This window comes from Castor canadensis, chromosome 13 (genome assembly GCF_047511655.1).
Source record: "Castor canadensis chromosome 13, mCasCan1.hap1v2, whole genome shotgun sequence".
NCBI lineage: Eukaryota > Metazoa > Chordata > Mammalia > Rodentia > Castoridae > Castor > Castor canadensis.
The window spans coordinates 8,236,826-8,254,030 of NC_133398.1; the positions used below are offsets into that span (position 1 = coordinate 8,236,826).

Here is a 17,205-nt window from a genome sequence, read left to right on the forward strand (position 1 = left end):
TTTTCGGAGGTCACGGGAGTGGTGTTGCTATAGCTAAGCTCTACTGAAGACCTCTTGGTAAATGGAATCATGGTGGCAGCATGTCAGAGTGATCACATAGGGAGATCAGGCATAGGCCAGATGTGCTTCTCTAACAACGGTCTCAGGAGAACTAACCAGGCCCATGAGAATTACATCAATTCCTTCTGAGGACATCATCCCCCTCCCCATGACCTAATCATTTCCCACTAGGACCAACACTGAGGACCAAGCTCCTTGGGGACACACTCCAACCACATTCAAACCACAGCAAGAGGTTTGAATGAGGATGACAGGACAGGAAGTAGAAAAGAAAGCTCATCCAAAGAAACCTCACAGGTTTCTTTGTATGACCTTGACCCTGACTTCAGGGTCTACGGCCCGAGCTAGGCCAACCTCACTGCAGACTCCCCAGGTCATGAGCAGATTTTAAGGCCCACAGGATGGGCGCCAGCTTCCACTCTGGAAAGAAGTCATTACACACACGTGTGAGCTGGAACAGAGTGGGGCAATGACCCTGAGGAAGGGGTGATCTCACTGTGTGCCCTGAATAGGCTGTGGCACCACGTGCTCAAGTAGGGGCCTCTGTAGACAGCACTGCAGTGTCTGAGCAGATAGACATCCACAGAGGGAGGAACAGGGTGACGGAAGGCCCAGGCAATGTCCTATTGCTGCTGGAGGCCCCAAACCAGCATCATGGATTGGCCCCAAATATGAGACAGTTATAAATCTAGTGCAAATAGATCCAGAAGACTCCATGTCACAATTGGGGGCAGCCAGCCTCCTCTGCGCTCCCTGAAGTAAAACCAGCCTGGGAGTCACCCTGGACACCACGGGTGGGCGCTGATTTCTTTATTTATTAGACTCAAGTGCTTTAGTACAGAACGGTACAGAGTGATACATGTTTGTGCTTCAATACTTTCAAACACTGAGATTCTGGTAATTTTAAGGTAAACAAGTTTCAAGACAGACTAGCTTTTTTTTTTTTTAAATATCCTTTTGATAAATTATTTTTATATAAATTAACAGAAAAGAAAATCCACGTGTTTGACAAACAAGTCCTGAAGCATGAGCACTGCTTGGTCAGAGAGAGGGGACAAAATAAGCAGATGGGGAGAAAAGAAACTGATGCAAGTTCCTACAGTTCTGTCCTAGGGAAATAAGACCTGTTAAGGGGAGCCAGGGGACAGGGAGCGGACCTGAAAACTAATCTGAGTGCAAAGGGAGATTTCAGAGCCAGGAGAAGGAATGCTACAGTGCATCTAGCAGAGAGGTGGGACATGTTCTCAAAGGAAGGCATACACCACACTTGCAACGACGTCACGAGACACAGTAATGTACACACAGTCTGCGGGAGGTAAGGGCGGTGGGGGCTGGCAGGGGACTTTTTTGTGACTTCCACTGTCATTATATCTCACGACAACAGCAGCAGACAAGTGGTGTGCTCACTCCCGAGACCAGGGAGTTGCTGAGTCCTGAGGGTGAGGAGACATCCTTCCAGCATTTGCTTCTTTAATTGCTTTACAGCTACGTTTTATACAGCTACATTTTTATACAGAAGAAAATGATTGTTTTCTCTTACAACCACAATGACATATGACTGCACACTACACAAAAGAAAGAATTATAAAGTATCTTAAACTGAGGATAGTCTGACAAACGATGCTTGCTGAGTGGGGACAGGGTCAGCATCTACCAGAGGGGAGAGGACAGAGGGCCCGGAACCTTCTCTACACAAAGGGCTCTCTGACCAGGAGCTACCTGTGTTCTGGCCCATGCTGCTCTACCCAGGCTAAGTCTTCTAAGGGAGAGGAGCTGTTTGGGGTGATGCCCGCAGAAGAAGGGGTTAACAGAGTCAGGCCTCATGTTCTGCAGAGACCATGAAGGTCCTGGCAGGAGTATACTTTTCACTTGGCTGGACATGGTGACATGAGCTGGAGAAGGACTCCCCTCAGGGTCACAGTACTGTGGACATGGGGTGAAGGGAGCAGGGCCAGGCTCTGGAGGAGGAGACACTGGCTGGCACCCAGCCTGGCTTTGTGTGGTCATCCCTAGTCCCTACCCACAGCTGCACTGCTGGGGCACAAGCCGCTGGGGAAAGAAAAGAGGCTGGTCCCATTTCTAGTCTAACAAAGTATCTGATTCCTGATTGTCACCTTCTGAGCTTCTGTGGATGAGAATGGCAGGGGGTGGGAATGGAGTAAAGACAGATTACTCCTCAGAGTGAAATACTTTTACGAGCGAGCATAAATACCTCTGATTCCCAACAAGAACAGCAACAACCCAAAGTGAGTTTTTAAAAACACTCAAACTTCTACCTTTCCATACTCAAGCAAGTTGCACGAGTTGCATGGGGCTATGTACAAGGTCACAGAATCATAAATAAGGGGAGTCCATTCATTCAGAGTTCAAAAACTGTGACGCAGCACATGAGCGTCTCCTTGTAGGATACATACAGAAGATACTCTTTAAAAAACACAACGCATTACTCTTGTTTCAAATGAGAAGAGGGCTTCATTAAACACGGGACCGCAGCGCGGCGAGGGCGGCCAAGGACGTGCAGGTTTGGGGAGGCAGCAGAGAAACCGAGGCGTCGCGCTTGGGAGCTGCGGAGCACTGTGGGAAGGGGGCCATGTTTTGGAGGGACGGCTTAGTTTTTTAACTGCTTATTTCTTCATCTGTTTTATTCAGTTTCTTCAGCGTGTCCAGCAGTTTCTGTGGGGTGAGAATGTGCGTGGATCCTGGGGAGGCAGAGAAGACAGTGACCATCCCTGTTCTGGCCTCTAACACTTCCCCCTTTCTCTTCTCCATTTCCAGGTCTGCACCCGTCCCACCCCCACCCTGGTCTGGGTCCAGCGGAAGCTAGAAGGGGATTGAGGATGGGGATCTGGGGCTCTGTCACAATAGACCTGGGAGATATTTAGGGGCTGTGGCTAAACAAAACTCAACTTCTGGCTCAGCAGGATCTCAGGCTGGCCAAGGAACAAGCCACAAGCCACCTCTCCAGCAGAGCCCAGCACCATCTGCCACGTGACAGGGAGGGTACATTTCTCATTCTCTCTTGAACTCAAGGTGAAGCCAGGGAAAGAAAACTCTAAATACCATGGCAAGGGGAAAAGGTTGAGAATGGAACAGGACTGGAGGGGGTAGGTGGAAAGGATGGTGCCTGGCAGGCACAGCCCTGGAGGACCCACTGGCATCCAGGAGCCAGCTGAGTGGGGCTAGCATGGTGGTGGGACCTCAGGTGTGAGAGGGAAAGGGTGGGGACCTGAGGCCTTACCTTGTAGAGACCGCGCATTGTAAGAGATTAGAAATGCTTGCAAAAGTTTAAGCTAATGGAATTAGATATACTTCTAGTGCAAAAGTAAAAAAAGAAATTAAAAAATGAAGCCCTTTTTCATAAGGAGACAGAGAGAGATATCTAACAAGTGCAGTAAGAAATGATGCGATGCATGGATACTGTGGTTTGGATATGGACTTGAGCAAACAGAACAGAAGTGACGAAGTGGTGTGTGAGCATGAGGCCTGCACGCATGCAGCAGTGGACGTCAAAGAAAGATCCTGGTGGGAAAGGAGAACTGAACAAAAGAGATCCAGACTTGAAAATGTGCCTCCCTGGAGACCCAGGAAGGGATGGGCCTTCGTGGGAGTGGGGAACAGAAATACTTGGTGCCAGGTTCCCATTCTAAGAGCAGGCAAAAGAGGCTCTGGCTGGCTTGTTGGCCATGCCTCCAATACCAGGGTCTCCGCCTCTGACCACCACTTGCTCAGCTGACCCAGGACTGCTGGAGCTGGGGGCCTTTCCAGTTAGTCTAGACCAACCGAAAACTTGGGATGCCCTCTCTGGTATGAGAGACATCTTCCAGCACTCAGTTCTCTGCAGTTCAACCCTGGCCCCCTCACTGCTCTGAGTGAGCGGCCAGTCCCTGGCTACTTCCCAGGGGTGCCCAGCCTGTGCCCTGAACACACAGGCAGCCCCTAAAGCTGACTCATTACCCTGCAGACCTGAGGCTCCTTATGCAGGTATGAGGTGGTATTCCAAAGCATGACTCTGGGAATTTCTATACTGTTCCTTTCCCCTGAAGCATGTTTGCTTTTGTGAGCTTGCTGGTCTCCTAGGAGTCCTAAGAAGGTCAAAGGCTGCTGCACATGTTACAAGGCTTGCCCAATTTCTGAGGCGTGAACCACTACCAGAATAAGGGCCTTCCAAACCTCAACCTGATGCAGCCCGTGTCTAGACCCTGAAAGAGCCTCTGGGTATGGAGTGTGGGGAGTAGCTGGGGAGGGCACCTGCCTGAGAAAACGATCCCGAATGCCCTACTCCCCAGCCACACAATGGTGTTCCAGGAAACAAGAAGGCAGACTCAATTTTGAGGACAAATCCAAACGGATTTCTCTGATCAGATGCCTACCCAAAGCACCCTCTTCTTACATGCCAATTCAGGATTTGGGGCAGGCCAAAAAGAGGTTAGGGATCCCATACCGTAGAATTTTCTAACACTATCTGATCACTGACTATCTGGTGCTCCCAGAACTTGATGAAAGAACAATAGTAGGACCAAATCTTAGACACCAGTGAGGCCTCTAAGGCCCTCAGCAACAGGTTTGTTCTGGGCCTTCACTTACCTGGTCTCTTTAAAGGGACCAGATTGGTTGCTATTAATCTAAGTCACCTGAAAGCCAATTCCTGACACCCAATAATCTGCGTGGTTTTAATAATGTCGGTAGCACTTTTCATCACCATAAACACTGCAACAGAGCTGGGCAAGCCCCTAAGCCACACTTCGCCTCCACAAGTGCTCACTGTGCCACTCTGCAGAAGAGAGCAGCAGCTGGCTCTACTGCTCTGAGGGTCCCTTCTATTCCATGCATGGGGACGACTGTGAAATGCAAGCAGTGGCCTCTAAAAACAAAGTTGATGCCTATCCAAATGACCACCTAGGTTCTCAATGCCATGGGCCAGATGTGGCAAACTCGGTAGGGCAAAATCCTTCCTTCTACACTGGCAGAATCTGTTGGACCGAGAGCTCTTAAGACTGGCTGGTTGAGTCCTCTCTGAGTCAGGCTAGAGCAGATCTGCTGACTCAGTAGACCCAGGGAGGCACTGGAGAATGTATGTGTTGATAATCTGCTGGGTCTGGGATACAGTGATCCAGTCCACCCCCTCGTCCCACACACAAGAAGAGTGAAGGTCAGAGCAGTGGCATGCCTGCTCAGGGTGGGCTGGTGGTCCACCCTGGGGCCTTCAAGGAGGGAAACTGTCCTTTACGGAGGGGATAAGCAAATGATGCTTCTCAGGAGCTGGGTTCTGAGCACAGATCCCAAAGCAAGTCCCACTGAAAATGAAGCTTACCCAACCCCAATCTAGAATAGAGCAAAATATTCAATATAAAAACACAAAGTCTTGTCACATGGTATATCCAATACACTAGGTCTGATCCAGCCTTTGCATTCTCTCATTTGCTGCTGACAACCTTTTGGATGTTCTTCATGATTAGTGCTGTTAGCCTAAGTGACCCAAAGTAAGGAGATAAAAATCTAATCAAAGGACTTTTGTTTTTGGCTCCAGGCCTCACGCTTGCTAGGAAGGCGCTCTACCACCTGAGCCATTCCACCAATCCAAAGGATTCATTTCATGGACAATATGGAGTGATTACTGGTGGGGGCTAAGATGAGGCTTGGTGATATCTGGCATTTCAGCTTTCCACATGGGCTTCCTCTGACCCAGACTTGAGGGAGCTGCCTCAGAGGCAGGAGAGAGAAGAGCTGCAGAAACAAAATGAGGCACTGTCCACCTGTGCATAATGCCTGCTGGGGACATTCTCGCTGCTGGCAGGAACACTCATTTTCTCTTAAAAGATAAGTTGCCCCCAAACTGATATTCAGGAGAAAAGTCAGTCTCTCTCTCTCTCTCCTTTTATGGAAGTCTTCATATACATCTTACAGCAAGCTCACCTACCTGCCAACTTTACACAGACCATGTGTCTCTGGTTAACAACCTATCAAGGGGCTTCTAGAGAATAATTTTTTAAAATTGCTTTTATTCCCCACCTGTTGGCCTTGCTTTCTAGAGAAAGGTAAGCCTAGGCAGGATGGGAGCCAAGGCCCAGGGTCATCACAAGCTCCACTTTCCTGGCTCACTGCTGCCCTGAAGCAGGAGGCTAGTGGAGTAGCTCCTATTCCTACTTTTAGGATGGTACAACACTTTATCTAAATAAGCAAACTTCTGATGTTATCCAGCCCAGGTTCAGATGGGCTCTTTGCCTGAGATTCACCAGTAAAAGAGTGAGAGGTATGCATGTTTGATCTGAAATTCTGAATTATAGACTGTCAGAGCTCAAAGGATCCTGAGGGTGCTGTGATCCAGCCTCCCTGTGCTCATATACTGTGGTCCAGAAAGCGGGGTGACCTAAGTCACACAGGCATAACAGGAGTGTATGTGGGATCCAGCCCTCTGGCTTTGCATCTAGGTCTCTCTCCACCCCTTACAGATGACTCACACTCTCTGACTCACTGGAACACATCTCAGCTCAGGGTAAAGGGGAATTTCCAGGGTCCATCATCAATGGTGTGTGGCCCCATAACAGACTACATAACAAAGCTGAGGAACCACCAGTGCTGCAGTGGAGGGCTTCGGCAGTGACCTGCCACTTAAATAGGGGATTCTCAACACATGTGAAGGCCAGAAAGGGAGAAGAGGGCACAAGGACAATGTCAAAAACAAAAGTTAGTCTACCAAACAGATAAGGTAACAAGCTTGGCGGGAGAGAGAAGACAGTGCTCTTTAAACTGCACTGGTGTTGAGAACAGGCTTCTTCTGAAGGGCTCTGGACTTTACCAAGAGGCTTTTTGCTGGGAGAGAGAGTGTGATTAGTCAAGTCTTGAAAGAGTCGTAAGAGAACTAAACTAAAAGCAATTTCTTAGAGGAAATGACCTCTGAATGTGGTTTTCTGCAAGGGAGCATCAGTGGAAGGCTCTTTGCACTGAAGAGTAGAGGTCACCAAGCCAGCAGGCCTTCACAGGGCTTGAGACCAGTCACCCCTTAGTACTGGTCCCTGGGAAGTGCCTGTCCTGGGAAAAGGTACCCACAAGTCTGTGTTCCACAGACCTGGAGTCTACCCTGATGCTCTCTGCCAATCCTTCCTCTGGTGACCACGGGCATCTCCCTCAATGCCTGCCCTTGCACGTGGCCTTTCCCTGAACATCTGCTGGCCTCACTCCCAAGCTCCCATGCCACATCATCACTAGGAGACTGACATTCCCCATGGTGCCCACAAGTTCATCCCTGGGCCAGCAGGCTTGGGCACCATGCTGCAGGCATCCTCAACTTCCAGCTCCCTCTCTACGCACTGCTCACACAGTACTCTCACTTTGGTTTAAACCCAGTGACCTGCAGCTGTCTGTCTGAGCAGCGTGTCACTCAAGGCATGAGTGAGCTGGCAGGTCAGAGCCCAGGGGGCGAAGGCAGCACTGGACACATTTTCAATCGGTGTTAAGAACCGCAAGCATTTTCTTATTAAAAAAAAAATCAAAGAAATAATAAACTAAAAAGAGAAAAATAAAGAAAAAGAGTGACGGAATCAAAGAAAACCCTTCAGTGTGGAAGAGTTTCTTTTCTGTAATAAGCTGCTTTTACTTTGTTTTCTTTGGCTCTCACTCCATTGTTGGAGCCTGATCCTCAAAAGATACCCTAGAGGACTCCCTGAAGTCGGGGTGTCTCAGGTCCATGAGAAATTTGGTGGGAGTAAGAATATGAGTAGAACCTGTGGGAGAACAGAGGCCAGCTGACTGCTTGAACAAAGGTACATTACAGGAGCATGCCAACTTAGGCCTACAGTTTATGCAGCCAATGAGACATGAGAAAGCAGGACGCACACGTGCACATGCACACGCGTGCGCACACACACACAGGCAGAGGCACTGACATGCACAAAGCAGGTGAGGCCACACAGCGACATCGGCTGCCTGAGCAAGGCCCCCCATGAATCCGCATGAGCAACCTTCCATCCCCAGGTTTCCACCTCCCCATGGGGAACCTTCAGGCAGGTCCAAAGGGGAAGAGGAAGGTTCATACCCAAAGCCTGGCCATGACAGCTTCTGTCCAGGAAAGCTGTGTTTGTGCTCAGAATTATCCAGCACATTCATGCAATGCATATGCAAGCAGGGAACACCCTGCCTACACCACAGGACTTATGCCACAAAAATGACCAGACCAGGGAAGCCTGCAGGAGTTATAGAGGGGCATACAATCTCCCTACTGGGTCCATGGTATTAACAAAGGAGGCTGACAGCCTCAGGACCATCTGGTGAAGTAGGCCCTGGAGAGTATAATTTCTCACTGGGTGCATAGCACACCCCTTCAAAGGGGAACCGAGATCCCTGGTCTCACACCTTGTTCATCATGAGTGTGTTCCCACTAAGGGTGAGCCTGACTAGGGCAATGTACGTGATAGCCTCCTGCCAACCAATGTCAAGGGGACCCTGTGGACAGGTGCAACTCCATTTTGTTAACGATGAGACGGGATAAAAGAGTATCTGTAGAAAGCAAGCTGTCGGCTTGCTCCTCCTTTGCCAGCCCTAGAAGCTACAAAGGTGCCTGGAGGCATGAAGCAGGAGTGTCTCTTGCTGCATTAGAACAGCTCCTACTAGGTGCCTTCTCTGTTTTGGAAATTCACAGGAAATACATGAATGGGTATGGCAGACTATAAAGTGGTTGAGAGAACCCTTAGCAGAGTCCAGCAGTCGGGCCAGTAGAGTTTAGGCACTATCTACTCACATCCATCCAACTCCAACTGCTAAGTGGAGGAGGGTAATGATTTCCCTACTACCTGTGGAGCATCTGGTGTGAGGCAGGTGCTGGGACACCCAGGCCTGGGCAAAGGCTACAAGTGGGTGTTATGCACTGTTTTGCTGGGCAAGGAAATGGGAGCTTGGAGAGTTTAAGCGACTTGCTCAAGATGACCACATTTGGCAGCAGAAGCACACTGGTTTTGAGCCTGACTCTGTTGGACTCTATGATCAGGCCCTTTCCATCTTGTGATGCTGCTTTTTAGTGAAAGACACAGTAAGGCAGATATGGGGAAAGAACCCTTTGCCCCTTAGCTTTTGCCATCCACAGTTATCTAGGACTTAGTTCTGCTGAGGTGATGGAGAACCTAAGACAGGATGCGACACCAAAGCATGGGATGGAGTCAAAATGCGACAAGGCAGCTCCTTCCTCTACAGCGCATGCCCTACTCACCTATCAGCACTTCCCACTTGCCGTTGGCTTGGGTCACCTCGTAAGCACAGCGCATCTCATTCAGGCTCACGCCCCCAAGGATGAAAATAATGAGGCGGGGGCCGCTGCGGTACTCCCCCGGGGCCTTATTCTTGTGCCAGTGCCCATAGCGAGCGCTGAGGAGACAGACAGAAATAATTTGTGTTTGTACTTACAGTTTCCACTGCTTCATCCTCAGTGGCTTGTCATACACTAGTTCCATCCACTTGTGCCCCAAAGAAAGCAGATGCTTAGTAAGTGTTGGCCAAGTTGAACTGCAGTGCAATTTTCAAGCCACTTGGCTGTGTGAAGAAGAGTCATTATGAGCACATGTGCTGTGAGCTGTCACTCTCTTAGAAACACGCAGCAACAGAGAGGCTCAGTCAGCTCTGGCATTTGATGTGTGGAGCTCAGCAACTCACTCGCATGGTGCTTGTTCAGACACCTCCTGGTGAGGCAGTCCCTAAGCTTGTCTGGAACTCTGCAGCACTGCACAGCAAGCACAGAGTCTGAGGTCTGCTTCAGGTTGGCATGTTGATCTCCTGAGCAAATATATACAATGCAGGTACAGGACACTTACTGTAGGCCAGGCCTGTATCCCCAGGGAGAGGCAGCCTTTGCCCACAAAGATGTCACAGTCTAACAGGGTGGGTGTGAAAAAGAAGCAGATAGGAGCTGTACTATGATAGAGAAGAGCTCAGTGCACAGGGAAAGGCACGGGGGCCATGGAGCCATGCCCAGGCATCACCAGGAGATGCCTCCTGAAAGCGGGTGAGTCAGGGCAGTGTGGCCCTTAGGGGCAGGACCTCCCTCTGTCGCTGGGCTTCCTCAGTAGAGACTTGGACTGAGGAGTAGGGAGAGGTAGTTTGCTTCCAGGTTAAGAAAATAGGAAAAATGAAAGGAAGGGAGTAAGTCTCCACTGGACATTGAGATGCTTTGCCCTTCCTCTCAACTTAAGCTCTAGCGCTATAGACCTTTCCAAATATGGAAGGCACCCAGGGACCGTCTAAGTCAACCAGGGCCTTTTACATTCTCTTTCCTGTGCAGTCACTAGGTACCCCACCACCCTCGACCAGCCTGGCTGTAGCACCCCTTGGGAATTTGTACTTTAAGTTTGGCAATGAACATTTCACCTCCACTGCCGTTAAACAAAGTACCAGTCCACAGGTGCCACCACAGGTTGCTGGCCCAGGCCTAAGAGAAGGCCAAAAATAAGGCAGAAAGAGGGATGAGAGAAAACAGGTGGGAAAAACATGAGAAGAGGGGCAGAGAGGCACATGTCCTAAAGAGGACCAACCTGGGAACAACAGACACTGGTGCCAACAGTCACCCTCTCTAGGGCCACTAACTCCTCTGTCCCCATCTCATGTGCTCAGCCCTAACTCTTCTCAGAAGGACTGTCCAGATCTGTTACATTTTGTTTACTCATTTGTCAGTTGGTGGACAGCTGGGTTGTTTCCACACTTGGACTATTACAAATAGAGTTGTGTGAACACTGGGGTACTTGACTTTAAACAGAGTAGTTAGGGAAGATCAGAAAGGTAATATTTGATTAAAGACCTAAAGAAGATGAAAAGGGGAGTCACACAGGTGTATCTGGCAATAGATAATTTAGGCAAAGGGAAAAGCAAATGCAAAGGTCCTGAGGCAGAAGTGGGCCTGCCTTGTTCCAAGTTGAGCAAGGAGGCTGGTATGGCTGAGGTGGAGTGAGTGAAGCAAGGACAGGGCGAGTCAGTGAGTAATGGGAGGCCGGAGGGCACAGCCGTGCAGGCCTCAGTGAGCTGAGGACCTGCACAATTGCCTTAATGGGAGGTGGGGAAGTTCATAGCTCACACCATCTCACAACAAGATCACTGTGGAACTGACATCCAACCAGATACCAACCCGCTGTTCTCCCTACATCTACTCACCTGACAGCGGTGGTACTAAAGGAGGCAGAGGATCGAGTGGAGATATATGGGTAGTGCTTGGTATCAAGTTTGTCCTCAATAGTATCCTGGAGAGAAAAAAGACGGGGATCAAACCACCATGTGTTTGAAAGGGCTGATGAGGACCACAGCAATAGAGTAGAAGGAACAAGTCAGGTAGCAAAGCCACGGCCAGGTCTACAATAACCACAGCTCCTGTGCATGCCTGCTGCTAGCAGGCGGTCTAGCACAGGCTACCTGCTCAGCTACCTGTTATGCTGACGTGAGCTTGTGGGTCTATTCTTTAAGTGTAAAAAAAAAAAAAAGCATTCATTTTCCTTGATTCCCTTCCAATTTATCCTTTTTTTAATAAGTTGATTGGATTACACGTGTTGTATTCTGTCTACTAAATATCTGTTATTTGTTGTCAGCCTGGTGGAAATGGCCTGGCAGAGTTTCTGCCGGGGGTTTGTCGAGGGGCTAATTATCTGTGGGTGGGTTCTAGCTATGCACCTCCTGCTGCCTGAAAATCCATCCACCCTCCTCTTAACAGCCACCATGGGAAGCCTCCACGTGCCTCTTTAGGGGAGTAAGGAAGAGGGGACATGAGGGGGAGAAAAAGGAGGCAGGGAACAAAGGAAGGAATGCTTTATCTGTTTCACTAAGCAAAGGCATGTCATTGGCTTCTGGATGTTTCATGTCCACCGATCCCTTGGGTTTGTGGGTTTTAAAAATAGCAATCTGACTCACTATGTGTTTAAAGCATACTTATTTTAACACACAATTCAGAAGGAACACTTGGGCTGCTAGGACCTAGCTCAGGGATCCTGGGCAGTCTTTTCATTCTTTGGACCCCAGTTTTGTTGCCTATCAAGTGTGGAATTTGAACAGATTGTCTCTGAACCCAAACCCAAAGACCTGGTGGTGCAGGACCTAGGTAGGGCTTCTTCCAGTTCCAGTGAGGGAAAAGAGCAACACCACAGGGCTGCTGTGATGCCCACCACCTCTCCTTCCTAATAGCCAACAGACACAGAGCACCTGTGGTGTGTGAGGCTCTGGGCCAGAGACACTGCAGTTAGGCAACAGGCTCATCATGTAAGATGACCCCAAAGTCCTGGCATCTGTGCTCAGGATTCAAGAGGCCTCTGCGGTGCTGGGCAGTCAGACAGGTGAGGCAGCACAGGCCACTGTGAGGCTGGCAGAAACTCTGAAGGAAACCAGGATTCAGGAAGTGGAAAGGAAGGGTAAACACATTCCAGGCAAGGGACAAGTTTGAACTGCAGAGCAGAGGTCTGGTCTGCTGGTGGTAGTGGTGGTGGGTGGAGGTTCAGGGAGGGAAGCAGAGGGAGAAGAGGTAGGGCAGGTTGTGGTCATCTTTCAAGGTCCTTCTGCACCCAGCTGAGGTGTGACGTGTGGCACGCCCATGTCCGCAGGGAGTGTGCATATATGTGTATTATGTCCTGATCTGACCTTTGGGATGCCACAATGGGCCTGGCTCCTTTGGATATAGTACCGGGGAACCTTTACAGCAAGGGACTGAATCTCAAGACAGGAGCAGCAGACAAATGGCTTTGGGGGTCTACATCTGGCAGGCTCATGGTTCTTCATGAACTCCCAGAACCGGTGCTTTTGGAGGGCTGACAGACCCTGAGTTCTAATCCTCATGGGATCACTAAAACCATGGGGTGTCACTGTTGCAGGTACCTGGGTCATCCAGTGAAGAGCCCTGGGCTCTGGCTGCCCCTCCTCACAACCCCGTCACTGACCTCCATGATGTCCTTAATAATCGGGGTCCATCGTGAGAGCTGGTAGGTCTGCTCACTGATACGCTCCTTCCGCTCCGGCTTGCTCCTGCGACGCAGTGTGGACTGAATGCAAGCACACACAAGGTCACACTTTGAGCCAGGGGCCTCGGTGACCTTTGCTGGCCTCTGGACATTCTCTCAAGGACTCCATCAGAGTAAGCATTGGCAAAGAGTAATAAGGGGGAGGTTTTCTCCAGAATAGCCCCAAATGTGACCCTTTCAGGGACCTGGTACAAATTCGGCCCTTAAAAGGACCTAAAGGTCATAAAAAGTTGTATGAGTGCCATTTAAAAAAATCCAGGTAGTGAATACAAGTGTGATAGTTGATACATTGTAAGAACATTTGTAAATGCCTGAATGTACCCTCACCCAGCACAAGAATAAAGGAAAAAAAAAAAATCCAGATTCTTGAGCTGGGAGTGGGGCTCAAGTCCTAGAGTCCTTCCTAGCAAGCACATGGCCCTGGGTTCAATCCTCAGTACATTTTAAAAAAACAAAATGCAGTACAAAAAAATAGTTTGCTGTCTATTCTATTAAAGGAGAAAGTACAACTTTGTGACTTAGCTTTTTATTTCACTTCAGCAGCATGGGCTGTACTGAGAATCACCTTCATTATTTTGATCCTTCTTGTTAACAAAGGTCTAAAAACACCAAACTCCTGCCAGTTCCATGTCCACAGTCAGTGACAATGGAACCAAGTCTCTTTAAGACCAGTTCATCTGCAGCTCTAGCTTTGCTAGTACTGCTTCATGGGCTGACTGCATGTAGATGGAGAGTACACAGTGGGGTTCCTACAAGTGGAGTTTGAGGCAGAATATACTGAAAGGTCCTGGAAGATTTTTGCCCAGCCTCTCCCAGAGCAAACTGTATGGCCCCAGGCCTCTGGATGAGTTGCCTGACTTGGTTCTCAATTAATCCCAGTGCAGAAGACTCAGAGGTGTTAAACAGCTTGCCTCGAGACATGGCATTTGTGGGAGATGATAAGTCTGAGATGTCCAAAGGTAAAGCTAGATTGACCTTTAGATACCACGGGGGAAACCGGGTGACTTGTTTTGGTTCGGTTCAGAGACACAGCTCAGTTTTAGTGATTGTGCAACTCCTGGATGTGCACGTCTACTTCCTGCTTTTGACCTCTATTCCATTTGTACCTTTACCCCTTCATCTGTCCTCTCTTGATGCTGAGGGTTGTATATGACCATATCATAAGATGCTGTCAATCAGTGAGAGCCAGAGTACATACAACATGCCAGCCCCCCCTTGCCTCTCCCCCACCACATAGCTGGCTCGTACATCTGTGACGATGGGCACGCCGAGATGAGCCATGTTGGTGATGATCTCACTGTCCTCTGGGGGAATCTGGGCATGCTGGATCAGTTTGTTCAGGTTTTCCTCAGTGATGCCTAAGGGACAAGATGGGTAAATGGTCACCATATCCAAGTCTGGCCCATCTCCACTCTCAGAAGCAGAGCTCACCACTTTCCTTCTCCTCCTTAGGGTTAACAAACATTGATCTGTCTACTACATCAACTTGACTCTAAGATGAGGGAAAAACAAATATCCCAGTTCTACTCAAGCTATTCTGTCCTGAGCGATGGCCACTATCTCTGTTTCCATTGTCCTGGCTTCTCAGCAATCCCTGCCCAATCCCACCATTCATCATAGTCAAATTGGACAAGAGTCTTATTAATTATCTTTTGCACAATGACATGGGCACAAATCAGTCCTTTAAAGGCTGAGATTACCATAGTGATGCTAGCCGGAAACATGTGGCAGGCTGATCTCCAGTAAACTGGCCCTGTAGCCAGCCAGCTCTCTCTCTCCCTCCATTCCTTGCCTCCTCTATGTCGTCCATGCTCCTAATTAACTCAGAACTCCAGGGAGATCTCAGCCTCTAGTTGCAACTGATTTGACGACATTGCATTTCCCCAAACATAAGTGGCCCCTAGGATTTTCTCTCTTCCTTTCCTTATCTTTTAAGCCACTTTTCGCTTTGTTTTCCCTCTTGGCCTCTCCCCTATTCTCCCTCCTCCCTGCTCACCATTCTTCAGAAAGATGTAGAGAAGGATGATACGGATTTTGTCATAAGTGCTGACGTTCGCATCCAGCAGGATAGGGACAATGGCCCTCATGGGGTCCTTGATCTTCTCCCCCTCCGCATCGGTGCCCATCGCCAGGTCCTGTAAAAAACACACCTTGCTGGTCCTATTTCTGGTGACAGCCTGGACAGATGGTAGCTCTTACAAAGTTCATGACCCATTAATGCCTGGCTATGAGGCATGGTTGGGGGAGGTTGTGAACAAGTTTTCTTGCAATGTGCTGTGATTAGCATTAGTGTCCTCAGTACTGCTCTGCATGAAAACCCCTGAATTTCTCTTTCCAAAATCAGCAACTCCATTGATTTGCCCCTTAGTGTGAAGGTGGGATGCACCCTGCAGGTGAATGCTAGGGTACCTGAGCCAATGAGGTACAAGACCCTGTGGAGGACATGTGCCCATGAAGGCTTTGGTGTCTAGAGGAGTTTCTGTGAGGCTGGATTCTTTTCACTTTGCTTTCCCTGGCATAGAAAGACATGCTTTTTGAGTTTTAACTACTTTGGGATTTTAACCTATGTTTTAAATCTTCCTATGATTTTTCAAAGGCTAAAGATTAAAAAATGGGGAGGGCTCCCAAACCTGCAAATCCAAACCCCAGGAGGTAGGGGAGGAAAGAAGGGCTGACAAAACAACTGGAGATGAAAAGACTGAAGTGAGCACAGCCCACTGTCCACCAGACACTGCAGGTGACACTCAGACCCAGGGAGCAGCGTGTCACTCTCAGCAAACCAAGAGTTGTCTGCTCCAGTTCTAAGAGACTCATGGCTGCCACTGCCCTTGTAGCTCCTAGGAGATTGCCTGCAGACTCCCTTTCCTCTCAAGATCCCAGGAGTCCACACAAATGATGATGTCTCTTTGCAGGCAGGGTCTAAGGAAGGTGAAGCCTCTCTCCTCGGCCCTCTCACCTCCACTCCCACCATACTTTCAGTAGACTTTTGTTTAGCAGGATTGGAATCTAGTACTGTTTTTGTTTTTTTGCAGTACTGGGGTTTGAACTCAGGGCCTTCACCTTGAGCCACTCCACCAGCTCTATATTTGTGAAGGGTTTTTCGAGATAGGGTCTCGTGGAATTATTTGCCCAGGCTGGTTCCAAGCTGCGATCCTCCTCATCTCTCCCTCCTGAATTGCTAGGATTACAGGTGTGAACCACCAGTACCCAGCAGACTCTAGTACTCTTAGAGCTCAGTGAAATGTAACTAGGTCACCATTTCTGAAAAATTTTGAGCATTTCTGAAAAATTTTAAGTTTCCAAAGATTTATCTCAAACTGCAATTTTACCGACCTAGGTATAACCTGCTTTCTGGATGGCCAAGCTCTTTGGGAGAGGACATGTGTTTGCTAAGACCACCTGAGAAATGGATAGATTTTTAGGAAGGCTGACCCTATAATATAGGTCAGGGCTTGAAACCTAAACTGAGTTTTCCACATCAGGCCAGAAGATTTAAATCTTCATTGCACATTGAAAACATGAGCTGGTATTTTTCTGTAAAAAGAGGCTTTCAGTTGAAGCTTCAGGATCTTTTAATGCTCTCTCTCTTCCCTTAGAAGCTGAAACATGGGTGCTGGGGATGTAAATCAATGTTGGATCATCTGCTCAGCATGAGTGAGGCCTTGGGTTTGGCAACACACACACACACACACACACACACACACACACACACACACACACACACACAAATTTAGTAACAAGGCCACACTTGAAGACTGGAGGGCCAGGTTTAGGGATTCCTCACAATATCTTGGAAAATGTCAGTACTGTGATCTTCCTTTTGCAGATGTGGAAAATGAAGCAGAGAACAGGTGCATAGAATACAATAATCCCAAAGGCTCAATTCCAGAACTAACTGTGATCTGCAAGTCTTTGGGAGAACTCCTGACACCTGCAGCTGCACTGCACTCCCTCCCTCAAGGTCTGGCCACAGCAGGAGGAAACATTTTTAGAACACAAAATTTAGCCAGCCCTGTCAATGTAAGTTAAGTTCAGAACTCTTCATGGTTCTTTTCTGCCATTGCAGGGAAAATAGGGCCTTTGGAAATTGCCAGACATGCAAAATCCAAGCAGCACGGCACTCCAGACCAATCTTGTCCCTGCCGTTCAAGAGTGGAGCCATACTGGCTCCAAA

General features: G+C 48.8%; 1 protein-coding gene across 3 annotated transcripts in view; it reads right to left on the minus strand.

Moving 5' to 3' along the window:
• Positions 1-855: 855 nt before the first annotated feature.
• The window catches only part of Stxbp1 (syntaxin binding protein 1), a 61,234-nt gene continuing 44,884 nt past the window's right edge, over positions 856-17,205 (minus strand). For 2 of the 3 annotated variants that reach the window (XM_074053144.1, XM_074053142.1), the window contains 7 exons: positions 15,028-15,166; positions 14,280-14,389; positions 12,951-13,052; positions 11,188-11,273; positions 9,260-9,414; positions 7,655-7,781; positions 856-2,759 (listed from right to left, as the gene is read on the minus strand). In XM_074053144.1, the coding sequence (XP_073909245.1) occupies positions 7,672-7,781; positions 9,260-9,414; positions 11,188-11,273; positions 12,951-13,052; positions 14,280-14,389; positions 15,028-15,166 (702 nt within the window). In that variant the 3' untranslated portion in view covers positions 856-2,759; positions 7,655-7,671. The remainder of the gene's footprint in view (positions 2,760-7,654; positions 7,782-9,259; positions 9,415-11,187; positions 11,274-12,950; positions 13,053-14,279; positions 14,390-15,027; positions 15,167-17,205) is intronic. The other variant, XM_074053143.1, reaches the window with a different exon arrangement.